An 18,679-nucleotide genomic window follows, 5' to 3' on the forward strand; every position below is an offset into this window, starting at 1 on the left:
AGCAGCTGTAGCACTTACCTGTTCATTAATCCCGCACCAGTGCTCAGTCTGTCTGCATCTGGGCCCATCTGGAAGAGCCAACTGTGTCCTCTTTGATGCTTCAGTTGTGAAACCTGGCTGATTTTGCTCCAGCACTCTGTCCAGACTAAACGGTGGACATCGTGTGGCTTCAGGAGTACCAGCGTGTGAAACTCAAACCGGCTGGGAAATGACAAGGTTAATATGTTTTGATTGCTCACTGTGGCGTTCACCTTTCGTATGGCATTTGGATTTTGTATAAACAGAAACAGTTTAATTTCAGCAGCTTTATCAAGCCACTCGGTTGTTACTTCTCCAGACCAGTAACTTTTCCCACTTGTAATGTAACTGTAATTCAATAAAACATAACCCTGTCTGTCCATCTTGCTCCACGTTCAATAATTCAGGTAGACCAGCAGAGGCTTGGCTTACAAAACAGTCTCCAGCAAGCTGGTGCAAGAACAGAGGCAGCTGGCAGAGGGACCAGAAGGAAGTGGGGCAACATCCGCGGGTTCTTTCTCGGTCGGCCTCAAGCTCCCTAGGGCAGGAGCTGCCCTGGTCTTTGTGAAAGCCCAGATCCCAGTGTGGCTGCCCACACACTACCTACTGACCACCCCAGCAACTGCCTTCCAGGCAGAATTCTGTCCAAACAAATTCACAACTTAAAAAAATACGTATTCAGAGAGCGAGAGAGATTTTGGCAAGTACATTAGTAAGTCCTTCACTGCCATGTGTATACTGAGCACTTGTATGGAAAACACCGAGACCAAGATTAGCTACTTCAGTGAGCCTCACAGAGATGGCACCGCTGGGGTGGCACAGCCTGCTGGGAACAAAAGACCAAAGCTCTCCACGTCTGTGTTTCAGGCTGGGGCTGGCTGTTAAACACACAAGACTATCTAGATCACGGGTTCCCAAAGTTACTTGACCTACCATGCTCTTTTCAAAAAAATTTTACTCAGCGCCCATCCTTCTGACAAATAACAATGTTTGTTTGTACTCTTACCCAGAATCCAGGATAAAGTCTAGGTATCTGCGCGTGTGAAAGTTTCCTGTGAAAGCCCCACGGCCCGGCTGTAGTTACCACCCCCTGGCGGGTAGGCGAGGTATCGTCCACTATGGGGACACAATGATCAGCGTGCACTCTGATAAAACGAATTCGCATTCAATGAACTCAACAGTGGGATGGGACCAAATATTTCAAAAACGCATTCCATACCAGACATAAGTGTTTTATTTAAAAAAATAATAAAAAATGCTTTCATCGCAGTCTGGTTTCCTTCGATTATTAATTCAAGCTCTTAAAAGCCTTTCTAGTAAGCCAGCAGGTACCTCGGAGAAAACCAGATCGCTACTGGACAACGCTTTGGTAAAAAGATATGTTACATACTTGGAACATAAGCTGCCTAATGATTATCACACCCAACTCTGTATCGGTTTTGTCTTCCAAAAATAGGTTTCAAGATAACCAAGAAAACAGATACCCTTTAGTAGTATAAAAAATTAACAATAAAGTGTAAAGGTATAGCCAAAGCCAAAGATGATAACACACAAGAATAATTTATAAAATAACAAGTTTCTCAAGCTCTGGAAAACTAAAATGGGAGAGCTCGCTGAATGGGACCAGGCATAAGCCAAGAGCTGTACCAGAGACCGTCCCCAAACACTGTCACGTGAGTAACAGTTAAACCCCTGTATGACCGCTGAGGAATATATTGGCAGGTAGCTCTCCTTCATTCCCACCCAATTGTTTTATTCAGATAAGCTAGTCATCAATGAACACATGTACACATCAGGGTACTTTTACAGAAGATACCCAATGACTACCATGTCCTCCTTTTTTACTATTCCCAATGTTCCCTATCAGCAGTCTCCCTTTGGTTTGACCAGTGGAACTCAGTAGGTTGGAAACCTAAACTATCAGTTCTGATTGGAGTAGCACTTGGGAAAAGTCATTCTAGAAAAGGCCAATGTTAACAGCTGAAGCGGCTGGGCAGAGTGAAGCGCCCATTCTCAATGAGACAGTGCCCCTGTCTGTGTTCAATCACTGTTCATGGTTGCTCTTGGCTAGACTCCAGATCCAGCACAACAATGGAGTGCTCCCCTGTAAGGAACTTGGGCTGTCTGTGCAAAGGCCCACCCACCGAGGCTCCCAATAAATACAAAGTATCGTTTCGCACCATCTCAGTCCAATAAATAAAGAACATTGCATTTTCTATGGGCTTGTTTTGCCTCCTGTGCTGGCTTGGAAAGCTGTTGGTGACACGGAAGCTATAATCCTTAGTTGGATGCTACTCCACGCTCTTTCGACTTCACTTCGCGCTCCTCGGGTCTCAGCAGCTTTTTGGCAGCGATGATGGTGTTCTTCATGAGCATCGCCACCGTCATGGGGCCAACACCGCCGGGGACCGGAGTGATGTACCCGGCTTTCTTCCTCACGCCTACACACCAACAGGAAAGGCACTCCGCTCAGTGGAGAGCAAAGAAAATGTATGTATCTTAACATGCACGGAGAAAGCAATACGAGACAGAAGTGCCCTGATAAACCTCAAGCACGCACACGCACACATATCAAACATAACACCCACCTGACTCAAGCGTGAAAGGTTTGGAGCACAGGAGTGACTGACAGGTTACCGGTCAGACATAACATTTCCTTCCCATGAAGCCCGTCAACAAAGGCGCAGCCTCGCGTGTGGGTGGCATCCGGATAGCCACACTGGGAAGCCTTGCCTGAACTGTCAACTAAAATGTGTCCTTGATCTAAAGGATCACTCTCACTTTCCGGAAAGCGAGAAGGCAAATGGTTGTCACCCAATCGGAAAAAGGGCAAAATGAAACATCCAGGCGTGGGCCTGATGACTCTAGGCGGAAAGTCAGAAACAGGGTCATCAGCGTGCAAGGCAGATTAAGAACGGGAAGGAGAAATCTGCTAGCATATTCCAGAAGGCCAGGCTGGCAGCACGTTCCTGGGCCTGTTAACATTCTCAGTCTGCATCGCTGCTCGTGAGGTGACAATGAGGCATCTGTAGCCCTGGTTAGGAAACTCCATGACACAGAAAGAATTGCTTCCCTGAAATTTTCAGACATGTTTAAAGTAATGCAGCTCTTTCAATGATGATACAGGCCTAAGGAAGCAAACTACTCCCTGGAAAAGATTCTACTGCTCTTCCTGACACCTTTTATTCTAGAATGGCTACAATGTTAAGACTTCTTTTATATAAAAAAGTGTCAAATGGTGTTTCCATGGCGACAAGCTTAAACCCTTAAAGGAAAAGAAAAACGCTGCTTATATTTAATTAAAAAGCGGAGTCTCCCATCTTACACACACACACAAAAAAAGCGGAGTCAACCGGATAGGGCAAGATATGACAAAATAACAATCTATAAATTATCAAGGGCTCATGAGGGAGGGGGGAGCGGGGAGGAAGGGGGAAAAAAAAGAGGACCTGATACAAAGGGCTTAATTAAGTGAAGAGCAAATGCTTTGAAAATGATTAGGGCAAAGAATGTACGGATGTGCTTTATACAATTGATGTATGTATATGTATGGATTGTGATAAGAGTTGTTTGAGCCCCTAATAAAATGTAAAAAAAAAAGAATAGGAAAGATAGGAGAAAGAATACAATAAAGGAATCAGACACACACACACACACCAAAAAAAGCAGAGTCAAAGATTGTGTATTCAGTAACAATAGTAAGTTGCTGGGTTTTTAAAAAAATTATATAAAAAAGTAAATAAAAATTGTTATCGTTTACCTTCAAAATCCACATCTCCGACTAACTTGGGTTTGGCCGTCACGGGATCTTGCACTCTGTTTATTCCCACATCAATCACAGCTGCTCCTGCCTTGATCATGTCTGCTGTGATCAGGTTCGGAATGCCTGGAAAGGGAGGAGGGACGATCAATGCACGTAGTCCTGAAATGCAGACTGCTGTCAACCTTCAAGAGATGTGCTAGGTTTGTCAAGACTTTATAAACACTAATATTGAAAAAGACACAACCCAAAATGGCATTCACCAGAGAACAATGTAAGCGTTATGTATTATGCTTGCTGCCATCGAGTCATTCCTACGCACAGCGACCAGCCCTGTGCTGGGCAGCTCAACGCTGGGCCCACTCCACCGCCAGGGCTTCTGAAACCCCACAGAGGACACATAAAGATCTCAAAGCATGCGAATGAGAAACAGCATGTCCATCCTCAATTCTAGGGGGACAGTGAGCACGATGACAGCGAAGCGGGCGACGTGCAGACTCACGGGTGGCCGTAAGGGCTGCACCCCGCCTCTCTCGCGGGCCTACCTGCAGCAGACACGACAATGTCTGCAAGAATGGTGTGTTTCTTCAGCTGCTCCTTGGGAGTGTACCGATGAGATATTGTTACAGTGGCATCACCTGCAACAGAAACGCAGGCGTCTTGATGTCTGAGTCAAGGATGGGATTGTTAGTGCACACGCACACATACACCTACCTCTATAATTTACCTTTGTAAACGGTTTTAAAATGCTACTTCCCTCCCTTTTTTCTGAGCATCTTCGGTCTCAGTCGGGCAACCACAGGAATTCAACTCTAAATTAAATCTCTGGTAAATAATTGATTCAATGCTTGGCGACCACTTACTTGTAATTCTGATGTATTGTGATGGAGTGCATGCTGTGCCTGATGCTATTTCACAGGTATTTCAAGTACCTGCAGAATCACCTGAGTTTCTGACCTAAGGACACACGACCCAGAAGGAATGGGCCGTCCCCTTCTAGGGGCTTAGCACTGAAACCCTCTATGAATAGCCCTGGGACGTCGTCTGACACAGTGCTGGAAGAATAGCCCCTAGGGTTGGAATCACTCAAAGCATGACCGACGAGCAGCCTCCTCCAAGCAGCCAGCCATGAGGTGGACGGGGGAGTGCTCGCAGGCCCTTCTTTTACTGATGGAGCAGAACTCAATGAGGAGAAACAGTTGCAAGCATCCACTAATCATGAGAATGTGTGTGTGTGTGTGTGTGTCCGTCTTTCTCACTCACTCCCTGCTGAGTTGATGCACGCTCACAGTGGCCCCATAGGACATGGCAGAACTGCCCCTGAGTTTCTGAGATGATCACTGCCTACAGGAGTAGTAGAAAGCCCCACCTTTCTCCCAAAAGGAGAACGTGGAATATGCAAAAGATGAACTCTAAGCCATTTTCTCAGGAGAGACAGTCCCTGGAGAAGGACATTGTGCTTGGTAAAGTGGAGGGTCTGTGAAAAAGAGGAAGGCCCTCCACAAGGCGGACTGACACCGTGGCTCCAACGGGCTCAAAGATGGAAATGAATGGAGGCGGTGCAGGCTAGGCTTTCCCAATTTCCCTTCCAAATGATACGGAAGGGGAAGCTGCCTCTTGCTTGGCGTGCCCGCGCCTCCTCCTCTCCAACTATCAAGGTCACTGAGCCTTGCTCGGTGGAAGTCTACCTAGGTCTTTATCTCTGACAGAAGGAAACTCCCGACCATTCAAGAGGCACAGAATTCCATCACAAAAAACGTCACGACCCTGCCTAGTGTCCCTGAGCCCAGCTTCTCACGGGCAAGGCGACTCCCCACGCGGCCAGCCTGCGGGAGCGTGGGGCCCACTGCGATCGCAGTTCCCTTACCTCCAGGACGCTCGTGGGCACCATCGGTGTGCAGTAGCATGGCAATGGGCATGCCAACGTTCTTGGACCTCCCAGCCACAACCACGTTCTTTCCCAGCGTTGGGATTCCTGTGGACGCAATAGACTGTCTGGAGCAGCAAAGGAAAGCGAGCCAGCAAGCAGAACTGCACACTGTAGAGGTAGGGCTGAGCCTTCCTTTACAGAAGCAGGTGGCCAGTTCTTCGTCTAGGGTAACCCCAGGGGAAGGGTTTGAATGGCCAACATTTGCGGTGCTTGGGTGCAGGGGCTGTTCAGTGCTCAGCTGCCATAGCTGTCTGAGGGGTACCTACCTGTTCGTTTAATTATTTCCCACACCCCCCACGGGGTGGCAGGTAACATGGAATCCTGGTCCAGACACATCCGGCCCACGTTAATGACATGGAAGCCGTCGACATCCTTGTCTGGAGAAACAGCATTGCAGACCTTCCGCTCGTCGATGTGTTCTGGAAGGGAACCAGACCCCGGCCTGCAGTCGCCGTCCACACTCGGCTCACCGGCTTCTCCCCCGTGCCAACTGGCCTCGGGGCAGGCAAATCCCAACACCAATACCCTCTGTCCAATCGCTCCGCCCAGCCCCAGCGCCCCCATGCACCGAATCAAGAAGTCAAGGGAAAAGCACAGTCCGACCCGCAGCCTTGCCAGGCCTCAGGCCGCGTCTTAGACACGAGCTTACGGCTCACCTGGGAGAGGAAGCTGCACAAGGAGGCCGTCTACATTGTCATCACCGTTCAGCTTGTTGATTAAGTCCAGCAGCTCCTCCTCGGAAATTGAAGCGGGCTTCAAGATGGTTTCACTGCTGATTCCTGGAGGGGAAGTTCAAGATCAGCAGAATTAAACCACCGAGGACGGCAGGGCCCAGCCGTCTGCCAGATCAGAGGCTTTTTCTCACTGCAGGTCCTGGCTGCTGCAAAGCTAAAACGGCTCCCGAAGGGCCTAAACAAGAACTTCACCGATGGGTGCAGACAGGAGGGGATGCTACTTCAGTGCTCAGTTCCCGTTGCTTTGTGCAATCCTCAGGAAGCCAACTTTACAGATAAGGCGTCTCAGAGAAGTTCAATAGCCCGGCAGTGAGTCGCAAAGTCAGAATCGGAAGGCAAAAGCCCAGAACTTTGGGGATCCAAATGCTTTCTGCTGCACCAGGCTACCTGCCAGGGTCTTAAAAGGCGTGGCGGCTTCCCATTTCCTAGAGGGGACTAAGGATTTTCCCAGGAGATCACTACCCTAGGGATAAAGAACAGAGCATACCAAGAACTCATCGGCCCAATAACTCTTAGCTCAGCCAAGCCTGTGGAGTCACGGCCTTTGGAGCAGCAAGGGATCTGGCACTCGGACGCTGATCCCTGGATGAGTGGGCCGAGACACATCTGAGCCCGCCCACTTCTTGGCTGCAGCCTGTGTGGTACATTGAGACCTAGAACACACACTCCCTAGACTCCCACGCCTCACCCTTCAGCATTTCAAAGGCCCACTACTTCTTTTTTCGTGTTTTTAGTGAAAATATAAGTAGCAAACCTTACTCCACTCCAGTTTCTAGCCATCATGATCAGTGACTTTAGTTATATACTCTTATATTGCGGCCTTGTTTCACTCCCATCCATCTCCCTGCCCCCAACCTCTTTACCTATGCCTTAAATCGCTGGGAACCCATTGGTCTGCCACAGACTTTAATAGCGACAACCTTATGTTCACGATCTTTCAACAGAGCACATGTATCAGCAGCGACCGTTTAAGTGCATGCGCAAGCACACGCGTGTGCTCTCACTGTTGCTCAGGGAAAGGACATGTGAAACGTGGTCAAGGGCATCTGTCCAGTGTTGAAACTCAGAACCGAATGTAGCTTCTATTTCAGCTGACACCGAGAATACAGCCACACTCCTCTGTCTCGCCCGCCAGCCTCCTCAACAGCCTCCTCAACAGAACCTAATAGAGGTTCTGAGACTATAAAGCTTTACAAGAGCAGCCCAGCCCTAGCTTCTCCTGAGGAGCAGCTGGTGAGTTTGAACTGCCGACCTTGCAGTTAGCAATCCCCACACCTATCCCACTGCCACCAACTGTGACTTCTAATGACCCTACAGGTCAGAGCAGAACGCCCCTGTGGGTCTCTGGGGCTGTAAATCTTTACGGGGGCAGAAAGCCTCACCTTTCTCTGGCCGAGGGGCTGCTGCATTCGAACTGCCGACCTTGTGGTGAACAGCTAGTTGTACAACCCACCGCACCACAAGGATTCCTTCATGAGTTAAAAGAATCATGAATCTGCCCAAGGTCAACCTTAACAGCAGCCGGCGTTAGAGTGCCACCTACCCACATCTGCAGCGGCCCTGGTCTTGTTGAGGACGTAGGAGTGGCTGGCAGGGTTCTCGCCGACCAGAACCACACTCAGGTGCGGCCGTTTGTTGCCCGATGCCACCCACTGTTCCACCTCCTGCCGCACTTCTAGCTTGATCTGCTGGGCAAGCTTCTTTCCAGAAATGACGACGGCTTCACTTCTGCAGAGAGCGAGAGAATCACAAATGCCTGTAACTCCAACTGTTGTCAGAAGTCAAGACTAGACTACAAAGAGTTAAAAAAAGCCATTAAACACAAAAAGGTCATTAAAATAACCAAAAAAAAAAGTTTAGATTAAACCATGCCGTGCCTGATCCAAAGGATAACCTTTGAAATCTAGGACAGATTCCAAATGGTCAGGTTGTGTCTGGCCACGTGGTGAGGAGAAAGTAGACAGAGGGTCGAGGCAGCGAGCACAGGGCCACACAGTCTGTCCACCGGAGCCCGGGCTTGTCACCACACCAGCCCAGCCTCCTGAGTACTGTTAAGCGGATAGGGAAATAGTTTTCTTTCTGCATAAGTTTTCCCTTGTTTTAACTTGCATTTCTCTGAGCCCTTTGGAGCCCAGGTGACAAGGTGGTCAAGCACTTGGCTGATATAATTTCCAACAGCAGCTGGAACCCGCCGACGGCTCCTTGGCAGAAAGCTGTGGTAATCCGTTTCCATAACGTGCACAGATTTGGAAACCCTCTGGGGGCAGCTCCAGCCTGTGCCCTAGGGTCGCGGCGAGTCTCCAAGAGCCCTGAGGGTGGAAGGGTGGAGGAGCTGGGCTGCTAAACTGCAAGGTCAGCAGTTCAAAACTGCCACCCAACCCCACCCGTCGAGGGAGAGAGATGAGGTTTCCCATCAAGATTTAGTCTCAGGAGCCCCCGGGGGCAGTTCTGCCCTGCCCTGCAGGGTTGGCAGGGGTCAGAATCAACTCGGTGGCTAAGAGCTTGGTTTCCTGAAAGGTACCAGGATGGAGACATGGTGGTTTGTTTTATCCTTGACATGCTCCTGTGCCATTTGTAGTTTGGTCTACACCTAGTTACATGTTACGAACCAATTCCTAGTTACTCGCTTATCTCCACCTTTTTATGGTACTTTTGAGTGTATAAATCGGTTTTTCAATGGCATTAAACCAATAAATATACTGCACAGGTCAAGCCCACCCACAACCCCATCTAGGCGAGACCGGCCAGTGAGGCTGGCTGGGTGGCAGGGAGGGACTCTCAGTCAGCAAGCATGGCACTGGCCTTCTCCACGCGCCAGGGGCGAGGATCTGGCCACGGACAGCAATTTCCAGGCTGGCCAGTGGTCCTGTGGATAAAACGCTGAGTCACGGGGAGCAGTGGCAGCTAGCTGGACCCCTAAGAGCTTCCCCCTGAGACTTCGAAGAGAAGCCCCAGAGGGCCAGCTGGGGGAGGGGGGGCGTTAGGGGGCTACACTGGAAAGACATCAAGCAGCAAAGACAGCAGTCATGTGAGTGCAGGGGTTCTCCACTTTCCTCAGGCCACTGCCCTGTCATACACTTCCTCGTGTGGGGACCCCAACCATAAGATCACTGTCACTGCTACTTCCTCACTGTCATTTCGCTACTGTGATGATCAGATGACCCTGTGAAAGGGCCGGTCAACTCCCCAAAGGGGTAACGACCCACGGGTTGAGAACCACTGTGTTAATGGGCGGTAACTGGAGCCAGGGGTCAGAAAACCAACGCCTAGGGGGAGCAATGGGCAGTGAGATTCTGCTCTGGCCTCTGAGAGGCCAGCTTGACCTAGGACAGAATTCCTTAGGAAGCTCTCCAAAAATAAAAATAAAATTTTTTTAATTTAAAAAAGGACACTCTCCCTGCGTCAACGGAAGATTTCTGGGTCTGGTGACACCAGCTTCTCCTTGTAGCACGTATCTTGTTCTCGAGGTCACCAGCAAGGTGCTGCACTTCCTGCAAGACTGATCCCACTGAGCCCCAGGGTTTGTGGTGCACTAAAGAAAGACTTTGGGAGCGCGGTGGTGCTCCGACTTTCCTGGCCACGAAACGGAAGCAGAATCGGCCCAGTCCCCAATGGATTCGAATGAAAACCGGTAATAAAATCAGGTACAACTCCAAGAGAAGACATTGGAGAAGAACCAAGCTGGGGCTGTAAGGAGCCCCCTGAAGGGTGGCACGCATGGCTGCATTTTCCCAGGCTCAAATTTTGTCCCCATCTGATGACTTGAACTTCTATTGGCAAATAATCTGGTTTATTCCTTGGTTTTTTGCTTCCTAATCAAGTTTAACAATAAATGATGTAAGGCTAAAAAAAAAAAAAAGAAAGACTTTGCCGGATCTGAAGGCGTGATACAGTTGTCACTGGTGCTGGGCGCGGCTGTTCGGTTCCGACTCCTGGCAACCCAGTGTCGAGGAGAACAAAACACTGCCTGGTCCCGCGCCATCCTCGCAGTGATGTGGGGACCCTCCGTTGCAGCTGCTGTGCCCCATCCCTTCTCCTTGATGGAGAGGAACACGGCGCAAAATGTAGACCAGCGCCTCGTGCTGTGATAGAGCGCTAATTCTGAGCACGGAATTCACCAAAGGCTGTGGGTGACAGTGAAAACGCAAAATCCATCTGCAGGTCCAACCTCCGCAGGTTTCCTTCTGGTCACTAAGGCAAGGGGGTAACGGGCAGCATGCACTGCCATGTGGAGTACGTCCACCCTTCTCCGGCCAGTCCAGGGAGGGGCACTCTCCCGTGGAGGCGTCTTTCTCTGTATGTCTGATGGGCGGCACTGCCCTAGCTGCCTGGTTTGATGGCCTTGCACCAACCTTGTAAGCTCTTCTATCTAACACAATGCTCCCCAATCAAGGTCCCTTCCCGATGACACACTGATCTGCCACCAGTCATGAATTGGTGAAGGTTTCCTTTGTCCATTTGACTCGCATCCTGACTTAAGGCCTCGTGCTGATGGTCTCCCGGATCCAGGTACTCAGTCAGTCTGTGTGATGCCTTTTGTCCTTTTAAGACTTAATAGATGTTCTCCTTAAACTATATTTGAGATTGGAGCCTACTGTCCCCAGGGTATATTAAAGAACTGAAGGGGAAAAAGGAAAATGAGGAGCTGATTCCAAGAGCCTAACCGGAAAGTGAGTGTTTTGAGAACGATGAGCGCAACGAATGTTTAAGTGTGCTTTACACAATTGATGTATGTGTGGATTCTGCTAAGAGTTGTATGTGCCCCAATAAAATTATTAAAATTTAAAAAAAATGAAAACATTTTAGTATTTATAAGTCAATTTCAGAATTAGAATTGAAGGGCACCAATAAAAGAGCTTTGCTGGTGCAAATATCCCTGGCAACGTTTCTGATCTATATTAGTACCAGGAATACCCACGGGGCCAAAAATGCATTCCAAACTGAAACACTGCAGCGTGAAGCCTGCTTAACAAGGGCAGCCGTGTGAGCGTCGTCCTCTGTCAAGGACCATCTAGATGGGATCAAGTTGATCCCAACAATTCAAAAGATTACAGGACACTTAGGAGGCAGGCCCAGTGCTTTTGAAAAAGGAGAAGCATTCATACTACATAAAGTAGCATAGAGAAAGGACCAGCCATATATGGTCACAAAAATCCTCTACTCTCTTGGTCAAACACACACAATATACAATAGATATGCTAATGCCTAGGAAGGACTTGCCTCTGTGTGTGTGTGAGAAGGCCTTAGCTTGCACGTCCTTCGGAAGGTAAAGCAGTTGGTTGCAGCAATTTGGGAGAAAACATGATGCACTGGCACTAAGGACACAGGCTTGTAGGAGCACCCAGTGTTCCAAGTCCTAGCCTTCGCTGCCAAAGGCAGGTTCTGGATGTTATGCCAACTTGTTTTTAAACACACACACACACACACACACACAAAGAAAAACTGGCAAAAAGTAACAAGAACAAGAACAAAAAGGTACAATGTAATGCCAACCTGTCATAATATTTAGCCCTCCTCTGCTTCCCACAAGTCTGCAAGAAGTAAAACACAATTCAGGGAATTAAGTCATGACTACCTCTAACTCCTCTCAGCCAAGGGGGAGACAAGGAGGGGGTGTTAGGGAGAAAAGGCAAGGCCCACAGGGAATCCAAAAACTCTAACTACTTTAGCCAACATTTATTTGAGAGCTAAATCCTTTCACAGATGTGCTTAATTCCTCTCCCAAAATAATGAATCAACAGACTAGGAAGAAGTCAAGAAGACGGTCCAAATAAAACTCAAGTTATCGAGTAAATTGGGTTAATTGAGGCATGGGGGAGGGAAGGCAATCTGCCCTGGAGGTAGAAACTCTAAATAAGGAAGTAGACCACTTGGGGAGAGATGGTTAACAGTGCTCAGCCAACCGGACACTGGGGAGGGGCTCCTGGACCCACTGTTGGGCTGGGCACACTGGCCCTTTCCTCATGAGACTTGAGTCCTCGATTTTGCAAAACTGACTAATAGAGCCTCTTGATCAAAAGAAATAAAGCTCTAAATCAAACATCAGTTGTATTTTCACTTTCCTCTCAATTCAAGTTTTACTGAACTATAATTTCCCAGGAAAAACTGGTTAGCTCGGTCCCATGGCAAGTCGGCCCCATCTTCACGAGTAGCCCATTGAGGCAGCCAGTGTGAAGCCGTGAGAAACTGCCACCAGGTGTTTTACAATTAATGATCAAGTTCTTTTGGAAAGGAGGTCTGTGACTAGACGCTCACACGTGGGGCTGCTAACTGCAAGGTCAGCAGTCTAACCAGCTGTTCCCCAGGAGGCAGATGAGGCTTTCTGCTCCCATCAGTATTTAGTCTTGGAAACCGAAAGGAGCAGTTCCGTCCTTTCCTAAACTGGAATCAACTGGATTGCAGGGAGTTGGTTTTTATGGAGTTCTTTGTTTAGTACTCACTGGAACCAGGACTGAGTGACCAGAGATACAAGGAGGAATGGAATGGGATGAATCACCATGAGACGCTAGGTATTTTCGCCATTAGCTGCAAGCAAGCAGAAGGCAGGGGGCTGCTGTTTGGCTAAAGCCCTTGCCTACGTGATGTGTGATGTTCACCATCGCTCTGGTGTGACTGAGGATCCTGGGAGAACGAAGGGAGTGTCTGGGTGGAGCAAACCTTTCACCAGCAGAGCTAAAAGATTAGGAGCCCTTCCCTAGCGCCTTCCTACACCCATAAGGATGTCCAATCTCAGAATCCCACAGGGGCCCTCCCTATAGACCCTTTCTCTAGGGTCACTATGCATCAGAATGGAATCAAGGGCAGTGAGTTTTCTTGAGAGGTGTCTCAGAAGCAAAGCTAGGCGATCTACGCCGCCCCTCCCCAAAAAAAAATCTGCCATGGAAAACCCTATGGAGCACAGATCTACTGGCATACATGTATCACCCAAGTCAGAGGCCCCTCAATGGCAACTGGTGTGATCCATTTTCTCAAGATCTCACTGTCTCCTAGATAACACCAGGACTATTTCTCCTACATTTATGTACCTGAAACTTATGGTATGAAAGACAGCCCCCCCCCCCCGCCCCGTCAGTTCTAAAGGTGGAAAAAGGGGGAGGGGAGATACATGCAGGCTTATATATTTTTTAAATGATACCATTGTCTTATGGCCTCAGGGTTGTACATGATAAATTAAAGGACCTTTCTAAATCTCTTTTCAATCATGATAGCACCGTATGACCCACCTGGTCCATAGGCACATTAAGCCAGCACTCAGGAAAGGGGGTGTAGGCCAAATTGGAGCAAGGAAAGCCTGAATGTTGTCTCTGCTCCAACCTGGGAAATACACCCCCCTTTTTTTTGAAATGGTGAATTGGGTGAGGGTGTACAGAGCAGATCATCATTTTATATTCAATGATTAATACACATTTTAATTTCATCTCATTCATTGTAAACCACCCTCAAAGTTCCCTCACTTACCTACCACCTGGAAATGTCTCTAAGAGCATTTTTACCGGGAGTGGTAGTTCTTGGCTCAGCGGTTATGCAGTGGGCTGCTAAATTCGAGATGGGCAGTGTGAAGCTACCAGTCTCTCCCCGTGGGAAAGAGACGGGACTTTCTACTCCTGCAAACAAGTTACAGCCTTGAAAACCCACGGGGCAGTTCTGCCGGGCTGGGAGTTTGGTTTTGGAGAGCGTCTGCTCCAAATAGGCACAGAGACTCCCCCAGGGAAGGAGCAGCTTTTATTTGCCTCCCAGTCCGCACAGCTTGGCCCAGTGCCTGGCACTCAGGAAGTGCATTTGCTGAGTAATGGGACTGCTTGGGACCCTGGCAATGGGAAGGCTCTAAAAATTGAGGAGATGGAGAGTGCAAACATTTGGGGAGGGAAATCCCAGCCATTCTCCCCAAAGGTTAGGCTTCCTAGCGTTGGGTCCCGAAAAATCAGCGGAAAGACCTATTGCATCCCTGATGAAAATAGCTCTCCTTGGGCCCTTCCCTAAGTATCACCACTCCGTTGGATGCTGCCTGGCACTCCTCAGCTGAAAGTGGGCAATCAGTCCTGGGGGCCCCGGAGCGGTAACTCTTGGGGCGGGAGGCGCGGGAAGCACAGCGTGAGCCACACCCACCTCGCCCCCACCCGCCACCCCCGGCGGTGGAGGGAAGTGGGGGTACCCAGCGGGCAAACCAGCGCGAGGATTTCATCAGACTGCACCGACGCCCTCGGCCGCTAGGGCCTCGGAAGGCGCCGCGCGCCCCAAGCTGCCCATTCAGACCTTAGGGCGCTCTCCCCAGCGCTCCTTCCCTCCCACGGAGTCCCTCGGCGTTCCAGCGCAGGGAGGCCCGGGGGCTCGGGCCGACCCGGCACCTTCACGCGCCCCCACTTCCTCCCGTCCCGGGGCGCCCCAGCCCGGAGAACGGCTCCGAGGGAAGGCGCGTTCTGGGTACCAGGACACCGCAGCGAGCGAGCATTGGCGCCCGGCAGCCACGTCGCCCCGCCACACCCACCCCTCCCGGGGGTCACCGCCGCGGGCAGAGACGCTCGGCAAAGAATGCCCCCCCGGCAGCCCCCGCCTCCCGATCGGGCCGGCTTCGCGCGCGGGTCCCGTTCTCCGACTGTCTTACCGCACTGCCGACAGGCAGAGGGAGCGGTGGCGGGACCGGCAGCTCTGCGCGGGTCGGAGCAAGCGGGCAGCCAGCGTAGCCACGAGGGACGGCACAGCCATGTCTGGTGCCAGGGACCGCGCCGGGAGAGAAGCGCGCGCGCGGGTCCTGCGGTTATAGCGAGACCGCGTGGCGGGCCCCGCCCCCGGCCCGCCCCCTGCCAGCATCCATTGGTCCATGCGCCACTCTACTCGCTGTCTGTTGGGCCCACAGTAACTGCAGCAGCCAATCGGAGCCTTCATTAGACCCCAGCCAAGTACGGTAAAGCCCTGCTGACGTTGGAAGCAGAGGCGGGAGCGAAGCCCTGAGGAGGCTCGAAGCCTCGGTCCCTGCGGTGATTGGCTGAGGAAGGCAAGCCCCTGCCAGACCGGGATCACCAACCCCGGTGAGGGTTCATTCATTCGGTGAGCAAATGGCTGAGCACCTATCCCAGGCACTGAGAAAGATGTATCAAAAGACAAGCGGATGGAATAGCAACGGATAAGCGAAGAGGAATCACGGAGTTAGAAAGGCACCGTTTCACAAAATCGTACTAAAAATCGGTTCAGGCAAGAATTAATAAAGTATGCCAAAATAACGGTGAAAGTTTGATGAGGAGAATCTATTTATGGGGTTGTTGGGTTTGGGGTGTTGTTTTTTTTAACAGTTTTATTGGCACTTCTTCCCAACAAGATCTATTTGCATGCGGTGGTGCTGGATCTGTCGAGTCGGCTGAGATTCGTATCAGGACAAACACTGCTTGAGCCGGCGCAGTCCTCACAACGGTTATGTTTGAGTCCATTGTGGCAGCCACTGTGTCAATACAGCTCTTTCCACTGACCTTAAACTTCATCTCACGTACTCTGGGCGCGTTGTCAGGAGAGACCAGTCCCTGGAGAAGGACATCGTGCTTAGGAAAGTAGAGGAAGGTGCTGGACCAGATGGAGTGACAGTGTCGGCATGGATGGTCTCGCATATAAGGAGTATAGTGAGGACAGCCCAGGACCCGGTGTTTCTTTCCTCCGGGTGTACATTGGGTCGCTGAGTCGGAACCAGCTTCATGGCACTAAACAGCAACAAACTGCATCAAGCACGAGGTCCTTCTCCAGGTAGGGATCCCTCTTGAAGGCATGTCCAAAGGACATGAGATCATGTACAGCCTCATTTTCAGAGAGTCTTCTGACTGTACTGTTTTCAAGATAGATTTGTCTGTTCTTGGGCAGTCGGGAGTATATATAATATTCTTCGCTGGCACCATAATTCAGATGGTATCCTTATTTGTTATCTAGCCTTCACAGGCCTATGAAGTGATTGAAAATACCATGGCTTGCCCAGAATTAGCAGAGAACTCCTCAAGAAGAAGGACAGAGTGGGAGGGCTTGCTCTACCTGACTTTAGCACGTACTATACAGCCACAGTAGTCAAAACAGTGTGGTACTGGCATAATGACAGATATTCAGACCAATGGAAAAGAGCTGAAGACCCAGAAATAAAAACATCAGCATGTAAGCTAGTGATCTTTGATAAGGGCCCAAAAATATTAAATGGGAAACAGATGTCATCTTCAATAAATGGTGCCAGAAAAAATGGGTATCTACCTGCAGAGAAATGAAGCAAGACCCTGACCTCACTCCATGCTCAAGAATAAGCTCAAGGTGGATCACAGACCTTGAGATAAAACCCCAAACAATTAGGGCCATTAATGAGGGAATTGGGACAAATCTGAGAACCTTGGCACAGGGAATACATAGGCTATCAGAAACAGGGAAGGACACAAATACAGAGCAGTCGCAAATAGACAAGTGGGATATACTGACGATAAGACACCTGTGTGCATCGAAAGAATTCACCAAGAGAGTAATAAGAGAGTCCATTGACTGTGAAAACATCTTTAGCAATGACACAACAGACAAAGGCCTTATTACTAAAATCTACAATACTTTGCAAGCTTACAATAAAAGAAAAACTAATTGCCCACTGAGGAGGTGGGCAAAGGACCTGAACAGAAGTTTCACAGAATCTGAAATCCAAATGGCCAATAAACACATGAGAAAATGTTCCCGATTATTAGCCATAAGAGAAATGCAAATCAAAACAACTATGAAATACCACCTAACACCCTCAAAGATAGCCCAATTCAAAAAGCAGATAGCAACAAGTGTTGGAGGGGCTGTGGGGAGATAGGAACTCTCATCCACTGCTGGTGGACCTGTAGGTATGTACAGGCACTATGGAAATCGATTTGGCAATTTCTCAAACAGATAGAAATTGAGTTACTATACGACCCGGCAATCCCCCTACTGGGCATATGCTCAGAAGAGGCAAGAAACAAACTACGGCCAGACATCTGTGCTCCAGTGTTCATTGCAACACAATTCACAATCGCAAGGAGTTGGAAACAATCCAAATTTCCATCAACAGATGAATGGATTAAAAAACTGTGGTACATACATACAATGGAGTACTATGCATCGCTAAAAAGCAGTGATGAATGCATGAAGCATATCGCCACATGGGAAGAACTGGAGGAAATGATGCTCAGTGAAGTGAGCCAAGCACAAAAGGACAAGTATAACATGAGTCCGCTGAACAGAAAAGTAAGTGCAAAAGGGGCACAGAGAAAGAGCTACTGTATACAAACACTCCAGGAGTGAGGTCCCGGTAGGATGGCAGGGGCCAGACCAAATCCAGGGGTACATATGGTAGCCAACTACAAAGGGGGTGGAGGGAGGAAAGGGGAAAGAAAAAAAAGATGTGTGATGGGAGAATAGGGCGCTGACTCACCCAAGGGGAGAGTATTGTTTGTGTCTCCACAGGGAAAGAGGGACCAGATATAAAGCCAGTGCCAGATGAATGCAGTGTGCTGGCAAGGAGTGGGGAGCCAGTGGAGGGGCCTGAGGGCTCGGCCCCCATACCAGCTATGAGGACAACTGCCCCTCACCCCAGAAGAATTTACTTGAGAGGACGGCACTGAGGCTGCAGCTAGGGGAGAGGGGCATGTCTGATCAGAGCAAATGGGAGCAAATGAAGGGGGAGGAAGAGAGAGTGGAACACATCCTGGCCCTTCAGGCCTGGAGGATGATATCCCCGCTCTGAACAGCCAATGCAGAGTGGACAATATGACTGATCCCACTACGAGACACGCCGTCCCTGGATGGCCCAGGGCCCTAAGGGGGACAACACTGGAGACTCAGTGTCAGGACTGGCCCAGACTGACCCTGTGACACTGAGGCAAACCACTAAAAGCATGCGGCAGAGCAACCATAGTTGCAGAGCAGGGAGCAGCCAAGGGAATACAAAGGACAGACTCTGGGGCCAAAGCATGGTACCCCATCGGACCTGACTGAAGGACATGCCTAGAGATCAAAAATCAGGCCTTGATCTATTTACAGCTTTTTCTTTCTTTTAAAAATGTTTTTCTTTTAATTAATTTATCCTTCTATGGGTAATTGGTTTCCTTTTTTGTTGTCGTTGCTGTGTTCTCACTCATCACCTGTCTTGCTATGGCTTGATGTTTGGTGCATATTATTATCTCTACAGATCTATCTAGATAAGATTGACTGGATGAATAGTCTGGAGGAGAAAACAATGGGACCTATGGTTCCGGGGGGATACGG

At 49.5% G+C, this 18,679-nt stretch overlaps 1 protein-coding gene across 1 annotated transcript; it reads right to left on the reverse strand.

Annotated features, from left to right (window-relative positions):
- Window positions 1–1,234: 1,234 nt before the first annotated feature.
- Window positions 1,235–15,182, reverse strand: MTHFD2 (methylenetetrahydrofolate dehydrogenase (NADP+ dependent) 2, methenyltetrahydrofolate cyclohydrolase). The gene is made up of 8 exons (XM_075556922.1): window positions 15,045–15,182; window positions 7,986–8,170; window positions 6,365–6,487; window positions 5,975–6,127; window positions 5,646–5,753; window positions 4,324–4,416; window positions 3,779–3,904; window positions 1,235–2,459 (listed from the first exon to the last, which is right to left on the reverse strand). Exons 1-8 carry the CDS (start codon window positions 15,143–15,145, stop codon window positions 2,299–2,301), a joined length of 1,050 nt encoding a protein of 349 aa, XP_075413037.1. The 5' UTR covers window positions 15,146–15,182; the 3' UTR covers window positions 1,235–2,298.
- Between the last annotated feature and the right edge of the window lie 3,497 nt (window positions 15,183–18,679).

The sequence above is a fragment of the Tenrec ecaudatus genome, chromosome 8 (assembly GCF_050624435.1).
Source record: "Tenrec ecaudatus isolate mTenEca1 chromosome 8, mTenEca1.hap1, whole genome shotgun sequence".
Taxonomy (NCBI): domain Eukaryota; kingdom Metazoa; phylum Chordata; class Mammalia; order Afrosoricida; family Tenrecidae; genus Tenrec; species Tenrec ecaudatus.

Excerpts from the sequence above, each read along its gene's own strand:
- MTHFD2 (XM_075556922.1), bottom strand. The coding sequence starts at position 15,145 with ATGGCTGTGCCGTCCCTCGTGGCTACGCTGGCTGCCCGCTTGCTCCGA. Across the intron at positions 6,488-7,985 it reads CAGGGCCGCTGCAGATGTGG|GAATCAGCAGTGAAACCATC; the intron begins GTAGGTGGCACT and ends CTTCCCCTCCAG. Across the intron at positions 6,128-6,364 it reads TGTGCAGCTTCCTCTCCCAG|AACACATCGACGAGCGGAAG; the intron begins GTGAGCCGTAAG and ends GTTCCCTTCCAG.